Below are 16,672 nucleotides of genomic sequence, written 5' to 3'. Positions count from 1 at the left end.
ATATGCACACAAAACCCCTTGAATGTCTGCCTTCGCTCACAAACACGTGGATGCACACAGTTCGCCGCTCGGTGCCTGGTTGACTGTGGCCTTCGGTTGTTCCATCCGCAGTATTGTTGTTTTCTCTATTGGCCCAGGGAGAGCTGGCACAGGTGGAGCTCGTGGATTTGAAGAGCTCATGGTAGAGTAGTTGGTGGGAGGTGGTTGGAGGTGGGGTAGGGGTGGGAGGGGGGGAGGACTGTTCTGGAGGGAAATGAGTCTGCTGATGGGGAATATGGTGTGCGAGTAGGAAGGAATATGACACCTGGACCACCCCCCTCTCTGGGTTTTTGTGGCAGCTGAGCCAGCCTAGAGCATCTGCACAGCCACAGGGTAAAAAGCAGTTTTCCTGCACTTCATACCCACACACACACACACACACACACACACACACACACACACACACACACACACACACACACACACAGTCGTACAGAATCACACTTCATAACTATACACAAAGTTGTTTGGCTTCATTTCAGTGGCGTTTGGGTGTTTCTTTAATTCTATGTGGAATCTCTTTGCCGACCACACTGCTCTTCATCCACATCCAAACACAGTTCCTGCTTCTTTTTTTTTTTACTGAACATAGAGCAGCTATACCTTTGAAACAGATGGCTACACCAGCAACAAACTCAGATCCAGCGCTTTCCCCTGGTGGCTGCTGCCTTACCAGTATTCCACTAGTATCCCAGAAAAAAGTGCTTCCACATAACACCATGTCTTAGATTACATTTGGTTTTACTAACTTACAGTCAAGGGATAAAAATAGTTGTAATTCAAAACACTTTGTTCACCTGATTTTCCAATAATAATACTAATACACTTGAACAACTACTGGTTATTTATATATTAAATGATAATTTTCTCAACACTGAACAAAATGTGCCCAGCATAATTACAGAAACCCTGCTGAATGAATCTCCGTCTGTGAAACGGTGAGGTAAATAGCTGCTTGTTTCACACGGGACGGGTTTGATATGGAAATGAATGCACATCTTCAAAAAGAATCCCACCTTTGTCAATTAGGACAAATTAAGTTGTTTATTAATTTTGCATAATGTGAATATTTTTAATTGTAACACCCGTTTTAATTGTACCTTATAACATTATTTTAATTGCAGCGTATTGCACTGTGGACTATTCACTGTGTGCAAATTGCCGTTAGCCGAAACTCATTATCAAGTCAAGTTTTCCTTTGATTTGCTCCTTAGAAATAATATTTGAGAATAAAAATAGCATGTTATCCTCCACACCTGTGAAGCACACTACAGCGTTACTTAACAACAGCGCCCAGTCTTCTCATGAGCGGTATGAATATTTCTGAATATTATGTCTTTGGGGACAACACCAACCCCAGCATTAACCCTGCTAATTCTGCACAATGAGAATATGTCATTTGTGTTTTTAACACACTCTTCTGCAAGTCTTGGCAGCGAGGTAATTAAAAATCATTCTATTTGACACACATCAAAGTCTATTTACTTTTTTCCCTAAAAATACAGGGTTAGGGTAAAGTTGGGGTTAGTGTTAGCACTTGTGATGAACTACACCTCACAGGGTTACAATATGGCTTGAAAAACTTAGGAGAACAAACTATGCTAACTTGTCACAACTGCTCTAACTACCACTGTAATCTATTTTAAGACCACCAGATTTAAATGACTTTTACCTGTAGTTTTTATTTTGGAGCATTTTACTTATGGTTAGCATTGTCAACACCCTAACCATAAGTACAGTCTGATTTAAGTTATGGTTAGCGGTGGGGTAGTGAGAGAAGGGTAGGGTTAGGGTAGCAGTTTGCTCATTGACCAAGAGTTTTACAGCAAACATAACCCCGACAAACAGGCTCTGGTGTCCTAAGTTATGTCGTAACATATTTGCTACGAGGTCGTTTTTTTCAGTCAGTGGTATTCTGCACTCGTATTTGTAGTCACTGCACTCGCTCGCCTGGAATTAGGGGAAACTTCCAGTGATTATTTCACCCAGAGATTGTCGTTCATTTTCCATTGGTTTGGGGTTCCCACATTGATGAGAATCACTTCCTCTTTGTATGCAGCTTAAGTAGCTAGCAGCTGTGGCTAATAATAAAATATTAATGTTGACATGGGAGCTAAGCAGCAAGCAGCGCTGGCCCTGACTGTCTGAATGTTAATAATCTAAAATTCAAAATCTAAAATCTAAAAAAGGTTCAGTTTCTGGTAAAGTCCCAGAGTGACGCAAAGAAAAGTCTACCAGCAACTAGACAGAAACAGTGGCAGCCAACCTTACAAGCCACATCTGTTTAACAACAAAAATATGTCGCCAAGCATAGAACTACCTCAAACTGCTGTATTTCTTTTTATACAACAGTATATGTAATACTCACACATACATGTATATGTTTTACCATGTTTATTTCATTTTATAAATGTTTTACAGTATATCATACCGCTTGAAAACACTGTTGTCACTGATGTTATTGTACTTTATTTTTAAGTATTTAAGTATTTTTGAATTTTTTTTTAATTGTAGTATCAAACACCGTGTCAGGTGTTTTTTTTTTTGTTTTGTTTTTTTTGGGGTGGGGGGGGGGGGTTGTTGGGGGTTTTTTTTGTTGTTGGGTTTCAGTTTTCAGTTTGAAATTCTAGCATTTTGTCAACCCTGCACAGCTAAATCAGTTTTTGGGCAAATCTGGGTCTTTCTAAATAAAATTAATTAGTCCTTGTTGTCATGAACCCGACTGCACAGCCAGGACAAAAAGGCAGATTCCCACAGAAGCCAATTAAAAGCTTGTTTGTTTTAAATTAATGAAACAAAGAACAGTCTTAAACTAACTATGGTGTGTGTGGCCAGTGTGATGAGTGGTGTAAGTGAGCGCCTGAGTGATGAAATGGTGTATGCAGTGTTGCATGCTAGTGCAAGAAAGCAAACCATAATCCAAAACGGTGCCTTGGGGAGCCACATAGCAGCTACGCTCTAAGGATATCTGCAGAGCACCGGTCCAGTGAGACCAGGTATTGCCAGCCTTGATGATTGGAAAACAAGCCACACCCCCTCTCCAGCACCTGCCACACCAACAAGCTTAAAGGAAAGCAGGGTGGAGCGGGTCGTCTTGTATTTTGAGGCTGCATGTTTCCCCCCACTATTTATAAGGGTATTTTGTCTCCTTTGCAAAATTAGACATAATTTTCACTTTTCTTGCTGAGTCTTTTTCAGCCACAAACAGTGTTGACAACAAAGTGTTTGTCTCAGGTTTACAGTTCACTGCAGCATGTTTGAGGAGGCTGCCAGTTCGGTAATTGGTTGTCTTTGTGTCTCTATGTTTTTATAGATCTCCCACTTGTAAATCTCTCGGTGGAGCCTCAGCCTGTTCTGGAGGGCAACCTCGTAAAATTCCACTGCTCCGCAAAGGCCAACCCTCCTGTCACACACTACAGGTGAGATCATTAAAGAGTATGAAAACAAGTCATGAATGCTCAAACCATGATAATATAGTGTACAAGAACAACGCACCACGGTAAACTTTAAATGACGTCTTTTCTAATTGACGTTGCCAGCGGATGATACATTTTCACACAGAGTCAGAATTAACGCTTCATTATTGATCACATTCATCATTGTCAGCCAGCTCCTTATGATGTCATGACACCATTATATATGCCCACACTTTAAAATGAAGAGACGAAAAGGAACGTTTCGCCAAAAGATACACCTTAGAAACCTTCATGTTTTACTGAGCTGCAATAAACCAGTGCAGGGCTTTGTTGTAGAGCTGTTCACCTCCCTTGAACTTGAAATGTCTCGTAGTGTTTTCGTGCAGGGCTCGTACATAATTTTTATTTTCGTTGTATTTTTAAATGAGTCACATGTTTGAAAGATTGGATATTATTATCGCGCTTGGATTCAGTGTTTTATTGTGAGGGTCACAGCAAGATGTGTCACAAGATGTAGCAATTTTACTGCCTCACTCGGTTAAATCATCACATTAGAACAGAATAAAGAGCGAAGTTAACAGGTCAGAATGAGCAAACTCTTCATCACGAGGCAGACATTAGTCTAATTAAAAAAGAAACGCAAGTTCTTGTAGACAGATCCCAGCTTATCTTATGTTGTCACCACTGTGAAGCATTGTGACGGGTGCTTCTGAGTGGTGTGGGGCAGAGACATATTTGTGTATTTGGATGCCTTTAAAAGGGACAAAGACCGCAGATTGGGGAAATCTGTGTGTCTGTGCAAGAATGCAAAGGTTCTTCAGCAGCCCGGTGCAGCAAAAGGGACAGATTAGGGTGCCACTGAAAACCACTTGAATGGCTTGAAGACTGATAACATCGCCGGGGCCCGTATATGCTTTCTTTCATCTTCGGGAAGTTTCCTGACAGTTTTCAGAACATGTTTTCAGTTTCAGCTGTTATGTCAAGGTTGTTGACAAAAATCCCTTTCAGTTCATTTTATCTAAAGTACCAAGAGCCAAAAAATGTCCAAAATGTCATGGGATTTCACCGTTTTTGAAGCCGCTGTTCAAATAAGAAGCGTTTGGAGGTTTTTATTTTCCCCTCCCGTTTTTTTTTATTGTACTGCAACTATACAAGCTTAGAAGGCTGTATACTGTGTGTTTACTTCAAATCTGTTCTGTGTATTTGTCAGACATACACATCTCATGCTTCAGCTAAACAAACAAATCTTTTCTTTTTTCTGTTTTTTAAGTAGACTGCCAGACAGAGTATTGATAAAATATCATCAAGCCGCTAGATTACATTAGAGTGCATTAAAATAATGGTAAAGTTCATTCAAGTATCTATTTTAACCGATATGTTGGTGGACACACAACCACTCAACTAACCTGGCAGGTTTAATATCAAAGTAAAAACAGAAACAATTAATTTCTAATGCACTGCTTTTCCTCAGCAGTTGCCCTCTTTGTCTGTTAAATCTTGGCTCGTTCTCAGTTGTACATGTTAGCCTGTGTTTATTTTTTTTTTCTTACATCAGTAATTGTAATGGCACAAGGAAGTGGACATTAATTATTCTCATAAAGCCTTCGCACAGCCTTCCAGAAGTGTAATACTGAAGTGATTTGTCAAGAGATGGTTTTCTGTGTGGGAGGTTTTTAAAACCCGGCAAAAAATAAATGGAGTGAAATCGATAGCAAAGGGAATTGGCTGGCTCAGAATCTTGTAATGGTACTGGGAAATGAAATGGATGTACAACATACTCACAGGTGGCAAAACAGAGATGTTGCCTTTTGATGGATCCTGCCCTTTTGAAAAAGAAAAGGGGAGGAAGGGCAGTGATATTGTGGAAAACAAGGTTTGTATTTGATTGTGTAGGTGCACAGCAGAGACAGAACGTCTATCTTACCTGCAAAAGGGATTTCACCTCTATTGTTATAAGACTGGATCAATGCGAGAGCCAGACTTCTCCCCGGGGTATCGAGAGCTAAAATTCAATGGCAGTTGAGATAACTTTTTCTTCTAGTTTGACAAACTAAAAAAGGAAAAATGGTTCGGAAGCTATGCTTAAAGCTTGAGAGAAAAGAGACTAAAGAGACCCTCTTTTAAATCTTATTATTTCTTTTCCTTTCTCTCTCCTCGCCCCACTGTTATTGGCACAATCCACAGTGGGATTTAGAAACCATAATCAGACTAATAATTGCCATTATTTAAAATTTTACTCTTTTTGACAGTTACACAGTTTCATAGTCCCTCATTCAGATTTATCTGCAATTTGTACAAGCACTTTAGGACTTCCATGGACCGTTGCCGTTCAGGTCACGGTAGACTGAGAAAATTTGGGAATCATATCGCTTTCCTGATAGGCTTTGACTAGGGAGAGACCCTCACAAATTTCCCCTCTAGAGAACAATATCACAGAGGAGAGCAGGAAGCTGGTCAAGCAGTGTGGGGCCATTATTCAGTACTAATACACTCTGTCTACCCCAGATCAGATATAGTACAAGGACACAAGAGTTCTTAGATGGATGGTTTCTTTTCCATTCCCGGGAGTGCCATCCATTCCCAGTGTGCACTGCACCACTTTGCCATCCTCCAGTTCAATAGACTCCTGAGACACAGACCCAAGATAGTGGGGGCACTAGTCAAAGGAATGGTGCCTTCTGCTGTTCATAACCTCTCGTGCTTAAACATAGCAACGGTAATAAGACATATTTCCATACCTGAAATGCATGAACTTGTGCCAGATCACAGTTCAAGAGCAAAGAGGAAAGAAGGAGACTGTTGGAAGTGAAGATAAATGCAATGCTCAAAAGAGTGAAATAAGAGTAACTGGCATGTGTTTCCGCTGGCAGTCAGGGAATCAACATACTCCAGGAGGGGAAGACGAGTGGGTTGGAACATCTTCATTACTGTTTATAATGGTTGGGAGAGATAACTGGCAAACATCAGAATCACGCAGCTAGCACACAAGGTTTTCTCGGATCCAAACAAGAAGCCACCAGAGAGAAGAGAAAGAATAACAAACAAAGCAAATCAGGTCCCTCATCTGCCGATACAGCATAGCTGTGCACAGAGCAACTGCAAAACCCATTCCTTTGCATGACACTGTAACAAATAACATCCCAGTCCTCCCAACACTTAAGCGCTGTTGTTGTTGCTACTGCTGGATGGATCGCTTGCATGGCTTACGCTGCTGTGACCATACCCAAAATCAATACAAGCTTGGGACATGGCAAATTTTTACATTCATCATAATCCTCATTGAAATAAGAGAAAAGAAAAAATGTTATGTACAAAAATGCCAAAAAGAATTGTCTCTGTAATTCAGAGCATATTTGCAAACGCACCATCGTGCACCATTTCTGCAAATATACAAGTCAAGGTGAGGGAAGTAAAAAAGCTCAGACTAAACTAAACTGTTTTAATAGCCCCCACCTAAAGCTTGGCATAAATCTAAATGAGTAAACTGCTAGACAAATAAAGATTGTGTGGGGAAAAAAGTCCCTGACTGCACCTTGGAAAGGTTGGTTGGTCTAAAATATTCCTAACTTTTTTGAGGTTATCCTAAACTTTTAAGGACCCACAAAACACTTTTATTATTTGTCAAATCGATATCTGTAGAACCTGCTTCGGTTTCTCCGTAGATCAAAAAATAGCTCTATAATTTATGTCCATGTCAAAATGGCTCTACGCTATTACTAAACCTGCATATTTATTTTACGTTCTTCTGAGAGTAGTCATCACTTTCAATATGCATGGAAGGCAGAATAGAACGGCGCTGTGCCGTGCTTAACCATGCTGATAATAACTGTAGGGCCTGATTTACTGTGAGTCTCAATGCTGATGGCACAGATACCTGCCTAATTTAATTGTTATTGTTTTATTGCCTTAATCACATTCAGCAAATACACCCCCCTCCCCCAACTCCACGTCACTTTCACCCTCAGCTTCCATTAACGGCAGACCTTTTATCTGTATAACACTATTAACTTACACACCCATGAACATTACAAACACACGCACACATTGTACAAACCTGCGCGTTCACACGTAGACACATGCCCATGCACAGAGACACTCAGGCACACAGGATTCACACCCTTTGTCTGAATCAAATCCCTGACTAGAACACAGCAGTGTAAAGTGAGTCAGCTACTGAGTAAGCTCGCACTGGCCCTTCTAACCTCCCAAAGGGAATGCAGGTGTTTGTGTTAGCCTGTTCCAGCTATGTTTAGACATGAGCCTTGGACAAGGCCCAGCACACCAACAGAGCTTCCATGCTCCCCGCGGACGACGGCGTTCTGTCTCTGCTCCCTCTAACACTGTCAAAGGCTCCCAAACCTGGCAGCCGCAGCCTCCACTCGGGAGCAGCCGGCTGCCTGAACATCTGTGCTTACCCCATTACGACTCCTACAGTATGCCCTGGTAAAGTGAAACGGTGGCATAGTGTTATGTAAATGCAGATGTCATAGCATCACTGTTTGTGTTGTTTTTGCTCTTTATCTTCAGTCATGAACCATCTACTGAGTCACTTTACTTGTTTCAAAGCTTTCGGATCAAATAATCTTCGTGGTTTATAACTTGTGAAATTTACTTAAACTGTTGCACTTTATCCTCTTATGCTCTTTTTTGCTCTTGAATTTCATGCTTTCTTCTGAATTTCAAGAACACATTAAAGAAAATTTAATTTATTTAATGACCTCAACCCTTGAAAATTTGGCGACTATGTTGAAAAGCAGGGTGTGTGCCAAATAACCAACTAAGTTAAATGAACTCGACCAATTCTGCCAAGAGGGGCGATGAAATATCCAGCCAGAATTATGCCAGAAGCTTGCTGATGGCTACTAAAAGCTTCTGGTCGAGGTGCAACTTGCTAACGGACATTAACCAAGGGTCAAACCATACTTTTTACCCTGTGTGGATTAGAGAAAATAAATCATTTAATAAATGAAATAAATAATGCACCCAATCCTAGCTTTGAAAATCTTTAAAGGTATATGCTGTTAATATTATTATTACAACCTGATAAGAGAAAAGTTTAAAGCAATCATTAAAAGGCCAAAGTTACCATGAAATTCATCCACATGATGAGTGTACGCAAACTGTTTTTAGAAAGACTGGCTTACCGCCTTAGTTACTTATTTCTTTCTGCTGTTTAAAATGAAGTTCTATGGGGATTTACTCAATCGTGGAGCAAACATCAAGTGGCCAGCCACTTGACCCACTTTAGTTTCATTTTTCTTCAGTGCTGGAAGTTGCTGCTTGGTTTTGTCAGTAGCTGCTTCCAAGAGCAAGAGTAAACTGGGAACCGTTTGCCAGTCTAATTCCTGTACTTCATCCTCCTTCATCGTGCTCTTTGTTCAGTAATCAGTGTCATCATCGACATCATCATTGTCATCATCCTAATCATCATTATTATTGTCTTCATCCTGATTACCAGAACATCGCAAGTGTAATTAATAACGTCTTCGCCATCAACATCTGTATCATCCAAGTCATCTAAACAGCAGCTGAAAAAATAATAATCATATTCAGAATGATGGGAACATCAGCAGTCATCATCATTAACATAATGGTTTTCACATTATTTTTATCTGGAAATGTATAGAATCTACATCCTAAGTATCATTGTGGGTAATGCTCTGCTACTCGAATGATTGGACTTTGCAGATTTACAGCCATACTGTGTTATATTCCGTTTGTGTGTTGTAATCCTCCCACGAGCTGACCAGTTCGCAAACATCAATACTACTTGATTAGACAGGCCTAAAACACCTGTCTGCCCTAATTTCATTATTTTTGGAAGCGCAGGTGTTGCAGTGCTCTCAGCTGTATTGTTGTCACACAAAAACACGGCTCGGAAAAGATCTACTGCCTAAAATAAGCGAGCATGGGAAAGAAAAAAAAATCCCATGAAGCCCAATTAGAATTCTGCTTCAATTCACTTACTGATTGAATGAGGTAATCTGTTCTCATTTAAATGATTTTTAGTCAAGCATGGGGCCAGCTTAGCCATGGAAAACAAATGAGTTCCCTATCCCATGAAAACTCTTCTCGGTACTGGCAGGAATATAAAATGGAGACAAGCACTGGCGCCGCTGTCATTGTTTTCATTTGCCACATCAGCATGCAGCCACATATTTACTGTGGAAGATATCAGCGTGCATGATGCATTGCATGCCCCACAGCACTGTCTAAATTTTTCCAGAGCGATCCGGCACATCCACATGCGCCTTTGCTTCATTTTTATAAATGGACCTTGTCTGTCGCGGCAGCAGTGAGCCATCCGCGCCACGCCGAGTGAGACGCCACTGCCCGTGACATCATAAAAGTCTCACCTGAACATGTCGGGGGAGGGGGGTCTGTGTCATCGTCACACCGGCTATCATTCACAAACACAAACAGATGCTTTTTAATGCGATCCCATGCCAATTTATTAACGTCAGCTGTTGTGTTTAATACAGTACGTGTCAAGCAATGTCTTCAAAGGTGGAGGAGCTAACCACTTGTCATTCTGTAGTGCTCTGGCACTCTCTGTCTGGCGTAATGAGGAACGTGCTGTCTGCTCCGAGTTGCCAGGGAGCTTGTCACTGCATGGAGGGCTGCCACAAAAATATGCTGAAGCCAGCACAGAAAACCAGCCCCAGAATGATGATTTATTTACACAAAAGGAACACCACCGACACAAGAAGGTGTGAGAAACCTGTCTTAATGTGTTTTCTCCTTTTCCTTAATTTTCCTCACACCCGTCCCGACATCTATCCTAACACCAGGTGGGCCAAAGGGGGAAGTATAATTAAGGAGGTCTCCGGGGACACATACGAGGTCATCGTGGATCATTCCTTCTTTACGGAGCCTGTGTCATGCGAGGTTACCAACCCTCTCGGCAGCACCAACATCAGTCGCAATGTTGATGTCTACTGTGAGTTTCTCCTTCAGTAATCCTACATGCATTCCTTTAATGCCAGCAGCGGAATAATGCATTGCTGCGTTACATGTTGTGACACTGAGCTCAAAGAACTCGGGTCTTTATTTATGGATCTATGGATGTTTTTCTTGTTTTGTTTTTTTCCCAATAGTTGGCCCTCGCATGGCTGCAGAGCCTCAGTCCTTGCAGGTTGACCTTGGATCTGATGCTGTGTTCAACTGTGCCTGGACAGGAAATCCCTCTCTTACCATCGTGTGGATGAAAAGAGGCTCTGGGGTGGTGAGTATTTCAGTTTGCATTGATAAAGGCTAACTTAAACCTTATATAATCACATAATACAGCCGAGAGCAAACTTTCTTGTAATTATTCCTGAACTTGTTTCTGCAAAGTACTTTGGGTTATTTTTTTCTATCATAGCTCAGTGGTTTGTAAAGTTCCATTAGACCTAATTTTTTTTGTCCCAGCCTCCTGGTGACCTGCTCTCAAGTGAGATCCATTGATTTGATCCTCAAATTCAGTCTCATTCCACCTTTTCTTTTGTCAACATTAAAGGCCAAAGCTTTACTCGCCTGAGCTCAGACCCTAAATTGGATTTTAATAATTGAGAAGAGGTGACCTTTAAGGTATTAAATGGTTCGTGTGCTGCCTTGTTTTTTTTTTTTTTCTTCTGTTAGCGCTGCTTTGCTGCCATCACAAATGCAAAGGTGACTTTGGAGTCGCTACATTTGATGATCTTTGACTTCTTTGCCGCAGGTTCTTAGCAACGAGAACCTCCTGACACTGAAATCCGTGAGACAGGAGGACGCTGGGAAATACGTTTGCCGTGCCGTCGTGCCACGTGTTGGAGCAGGGGAGAAGGAGGTTTCTCTTACCGTCAATGGTAAGCTGCAATATTTGCATGTCTTACACAAAAACGGGTATTGATACACCTCCACGAAGCTGTGAAGTGCATGCAAATAGAAGTGTGAGTGTTCAGGTCTGAGGTCAATGGCAGCAGGAAGACAGCAACTTGTCACAAGATTCTGTATCCAGCTTCCTTTGTAGTTTATATAAATCTTCCTCTGTGCAGCTTCCAACAGAATATATAACTGCATTTCTCTTCTCGAGTCTTTTTCATTGAATGTATCTGTTTCTTAGAGACAGCTAATTTTATCAGGCAAGCATAGTAACAAAACACAAACCAGCATACACGGCAAAGGAGCGTTCCATAAAATGATGCTCATGCAAATGAATTTTGCTAACAAAGGTAACGTGATAAAAACCCAGTTCGTTTCGTTAGCTATCATTACTGTGGCAGCTGATGAAACAGGAAAAAAAAAAAAAACAGACTTTGTGTTTTCACGATCTGGCGCACGTTTCATAAACAGGTGAAATGTACTTAAATGCTAATTATATTCTGCGTGAGTCACAGGGAAGCTGTGTTTTCTGAGGCACTGACTGACTAATGAATACCAGCCTTGGTGGGAGACCTGGCAACTCTCAAACAAATGACTTCATTACCAGTGCTTGATATTCATGGCGCATGCTTCGGTGTGGCAGAGGTTCTTAGTTGTGGGATTTACATGTTTCTTATTTTCCCTCTTGTCCATCTGAAAGAAACCTGTGCAAAACCAAAGGGGGAAAAAAGAAACAAGAAAAAACCCCAAACAAAACAATCCAGCTTTACAATGCCGGCAACGAGATGATGTTGAGTTAATTCTCACAGTGTGTCAATGCACATTTTGAAAGCTAACAAAAGAGTTTGCCTGTAAGCAACACTGGTGCTCATTTGGGGATGAAGATACATCAAGTAGCAAACAGTGTGTTTTAAGATTTTCTTTTCAAAATCCAGACGCTAGTTTTGCATATCAGAAAGAATGGGATACCAGTATTCCCTCCAGCACAAGATCAGAACCATGACTTTCTATGAACTGCAATGAACCCCCCTCATTTTCAGCCAGGAATTCAGCTGGAATCAAGGCAGAGAAGAGGAAAATTCATGTGTAATTCTTTTCTCTCCCATCCTTTTGAACATATACTGGCATCTTTTCTGCAGCCTTAATATGTAAACAGAATCCACCATATCCAGTGTGCTGGCGTATCTTGATGCATCTCGTTTCTGCTCATGCATCTGTGGAGATTGTGTTCTTTGTGAAAATGCTGCCACGAGAGAAAGAAGACGGATTGTTTTAATAAAGATTACAACACAACTCAGAGCACACTGGGAAACATGGAACAAAGCTGAAATAGCATGTTTATTCAGTCCCTGCAGACTTAATTCAAGTAAGTTTCCAATGTCTTCTAGTCTTTTATTTGTTCATATTCTTCATCTCTCTTCCTCTCTCTCACACTCTCTCTCTTGTTTTTTTTGTTGTTGTTGTTTTTCTTACCCACCACCTCTTTGCCCGAATTGTTATTTGACATTCAAAGCCTCCTTCCTTTTTACCTTTCTGAATAATTGAAATTCATCTCTTTTTCAAAACCACACGAGAAATCCCGAGTCATTTCTTACCCAGACCTTGAGGCGAATCAGATTGTCAATCTCGCGAAAGCGCAAACACTGTGGTTGAAGAGGTGGCGTGTGCCAAGTTGTCTCCCGAGGTTCCTTGATTGTCCCACGACAACGACTCGACTGCTGATACATAAGGTCTCCTTCCCTCTTATCATCCTGCCATCGAACAGCAATGAAAGCGTACGCGCCGCACGGCCGGTTCTCACGATGAATAAACGAACGAATTAGCACTATTTTTGTACAACTTTTTTTTCTGTTTGTTTAGTTTGTTTGTCTTGCACAGACGGCCACAATATATATATATATACAAATAAACCCCCCAAAAAAGGAGCAATGCTGTGAATGTTTACAGTATTCATGATGCGACAGTGTCTGCTGCACATTCGAATGTTTCTCTGCAGTTTGTTTTCCCTGCAGTTATCTCCTGATTCCTTAACGGCATCGTTTAAATTACATGTGTTTATAATTTGTCATTCCCTCTGTCTCTCCCTCTGTCGCTTTGTGTCACCGGCTCCCACTGTGGCATACCACATAGACATGAGGATTTTGCTTTCCCTGGGGAAGAATGTAATTTAATTATAATCAAACAGCTAGCAGGGGAGGCAGTTTCTGTTTAAGTCACTAATGGATACATATTGCTTACTCTAGACAAACGTTTTTAGAATACATAAGTCCTCAGCTTTTCATACATGGTCGTCAGGTAGATGGGAATACGAGGAAGAGTAGAAGACACGTCCATGTGTGTAGTTACAGTATTTGCATGATATTTTTGACCATTCTGCAGAAACTGGAAGGAGGTGACTTATCTGACATGCTTGAAAGGATTTAGCTTAACTTTTAAGTGCTATATACTCAGGCAGTACATATTAATTAATATATATCCACGTATATGTGTGGTCTGTGTTTGTGTTTGTGGGCATGTGTGCGCCTTTGGGCTATTAATATGTATAACAACACACATACAGTACTTGGGCAGCCCAGGGAGAGAAAACCCATTACCACAGTGAGGGAGAGAGAGAGGGACGGAGAATCCCTCAATATCCCACAGAGCAATGGGTTGTTATAGATCTTTTTTTTCTGCCGTTTCTCTTCCTAGACAGTCTTTATGTGCCAAGTTAATTAGCATTCCTACCTTCTTTTAACTAGCTGTGACACCACATAAGAAAGAAAAGTGCAAGTTAACGAAGAGGAAAACATTTAAGATGCGGCATATTTTATCTGACCGGCTACATTTAAGCTTGGCGAGATATGATCTGCAAGTCTTCCTGCAAGACTTTGAACTCATTTTTTTCCCATTATGTGTACCCCTGATGTGCACTCACTCTGCTCAGCTCAGACATTATTTTTCATATCTAGGGGGAAAAAAACTTTTATACCCTCACTGTGAGGTTTACTGTACAAGCAGGAATGTTCATTCAAAAGTTCAAGCTAGTTCTTGCGGGCTTTTATGATTTTTAGAGCATAACAGTTTTGAAGTCACTAGCTCAAATGTGTCAATTATGTGCAGGGAGGGGACAATTGTTAAGACATCTTGCTCTGAAGATTCAGTAAAGTGAGAAGCAAGGATAGGAGTAGAGTAACAAATGGAAGGAAGTGTGGTTATATTGTGTGGTTATTGACTGCTTGTGGCCATCTTGCAATGCTTTTAGTAACTATGTGACCTGTTTTAGAATATAATGTGCAGCAATATCTATTTTCTATAGTAGTTAACTTTTTATATGGAGAGCACTAATTTGGTCAGGTCTTCTGCTGGTCACTAGGATCAGTTTGTTGTTTCTGGTACTGAGTAAAAAACTGGGACACTTATCTGCGTTATCCTACTTGTATTGCAAAAACATAGCTTAGCTTGCATGTTTGCATGGGTTTCCTCCATTTCTATGGTCTCTTTTCAGAGTCCAAACACATGCGTGTGTGTAATTAGTGTTGATTCATGTGAGTGGGAATGGTTGTATGTGTCTCTGTGTCAGTGTGGTGACAAACTTGTGACCTTTTCAAGGTACAGTACTGTCTAAAAGTCTTGACCGACCCCTCAAGATTCCTCAAGACCCCGCGTGCAAATGACTGCCAATAGAACCTACAGTCCAAAAACTGAGTTTGTACAATGCCAGTAATCTTGAAAGTCAATTTTTGGTATCTTTATTCTTCAGCGCAGCCTGAACTCTCTTAGGAAAGCTTTCTTGTCATTTCTTAAGTAATCTTTAGGAATAGTTCTCCAGGCTCCTTAATGGACATTCAAGGCTCTTCTGCTGCCTTTTCTTATGTTCTCTGTCAAAATAATCCCTCTCTGCTTTAATAACGTTGAGGTCCGGACTTTGGGGAGGCCAATCCACAACTGAGAGTGTTTTAATGAATTGGCAGTTTGTTTGTCATTCTAAAAATGAAGAATAAAATCAATTTTAACAAGATCCCCAATTTCACTGTTTGACATGCAGCCCCATACCCTGACAGAGGCTCAGCTGTGTTTAACAGATTCGTGTAGAGACCTTTCTTTCGATGTCTTCTGTACATATTGTTGATGATTCGAACCAAAAGTTCATCAAACCATAAAACATGCTGTCACTTGTGTAATTTGGCTTACTTCAGCCTTTTCTCCCCGTTTCATTTCCTTAAGAATGGCTTCTTGACAGCCACTGAGACCATTTTTGATGAGGCTTCAGTGAACAGTTGATGGATTAAATGAAGGAGCAGGTGCATTTCCCAGGTTCTGTGGCAGGTCTTTGCTTTATTTTCTTTCCTATTTCTTAAGGATACGTCTTTCAGATACTGTTCATCTGCTTTTTAGACTTGCCACTTCTTCTGTTGTTCTCTACTTTTCTGGTTTTCACAGCTCTTTTTAAGGACACCTTGCATTCAGTACAGAAACATACAAAATGTGGAGCTATACCAGGCTTTCAGCTGGAGCACAATAATCTTGTTGGTCCAAAAATACTATTTTATCTTTGGCATTTTTAATGGATTTAATTAAAGAAATGAGAACATATGATGTGTATTTGCAACCGGCTCTTAATAACAGTTTACCTAAAGATACCATTTAAAATCGGTTCTTGGCTAAGTTATCTGTTATGTGAACCACATAACTGGTTCATCCCTTGAGTTAGGTACATTTAGGTACATTTCTTATGCTTGAATGATTCAATTTGATGATGACGATAGGTGGCTTCATCATCAAACAAAATAACATTGCTCTTAAAATGGTCAGGTACAAGGACTGGACTGAAAATGAGTGAAAAAGCAGCCAGTGTAGAAGGAAGAGAAAAACTTGTTCACCACCTCTGTGAATCTTCCCTGTAGTCTTTCTCTTGTCCTTCTTCTTCTCAGCTCCATAGGATGGGTGGATGGAAAGTGGAACTTGCATAGGCAAGTTGAAAGTTGAATTTTAATTCACATTAAAGCTGTTTCAGGTTAAGTGATCATTTGTTCAAATAATGTTATAAACCTATTAAAAACAGCTGCGGTTAGATAAATTAAGCGTCAGAACTCTTTGAAACACTTTTCAATTAAACGATCAGCGCAGTACTCACGTCCTGCTGCAACTCACAGTTTGCTGAAATTGTTAGCAGTGTATGTACTGAAAGTGTGTGTGTGCCCATGTGATAGCTGGAGCTGATGTGGTTGTGCCAGATTATAAACTTATTAGGACGATGACTTTTAAAATTACTTCAACAAAGCCATCGACGGTAACTTTAGGTTAAAACCGTAAAGAAAAACTAGGTCTTTGTCAGCGTCGTGGAGTGCTCGTTTCCTTCACTGTGTGTCCATTCAGTACAAATAAGATGCATC

The 16,672-nt window shown here is 40.7% G+C and overlaps 1 protein-coding gene across 10 annotated transcripts in view; it reads left to right on the top strand.

Annotated features, from left to right (window-relative positions):
* kirrel3b (kirre like nephrin family adhesion molecule 3b) overlaps positions 1–16,672 on the top strand; it is a 171,574-nt gene that overhangs the window by 139,487 nt on the left and 15,415 nt on the right. For all 10 annotated transcript variants that reach the window (XM_076892344.1, XM_076892347.1, XM_076892345.1 and 7 more), the window contains 4 exons: positions 3,353–3,458; positions 10,247–10,395; positions 10,553–10,680; positions 11,155–11,281. In XM_076892344.1, the coding sequence (XP_076748459.1) occupies positions 3,353–3,458; positions 10,247–10,395; positions 10,553–10,680; positions 11,155–11,281 (510 nt within the window). The remainder of the gene's footprint in view (positions 1–3,352; positions 3,459–10,246; positions 10,396–10,552; positions 10,681–11,154; positions 11,282–16,672) is intronic.

Source organism: Maylandia zebra, linkage group LG14, assembly GCF_041146795.1.
Source record: "Maylandia zebra isolate NMK-2024a linkage group LG14, Mzebra_GT3a, whole genome shotgun sequence".
NCBI classification, from domain to species: Eukaryota; Metazoa; Chordata; class Actinopteri; order Cichliformes; family Cichlidae; genus Maylandia; species Maylandia zebra.
Note: the sequence above shows the minus strand (reverse complement) of the source record. Positions and strands in the feature narration are given on the sequence as shown.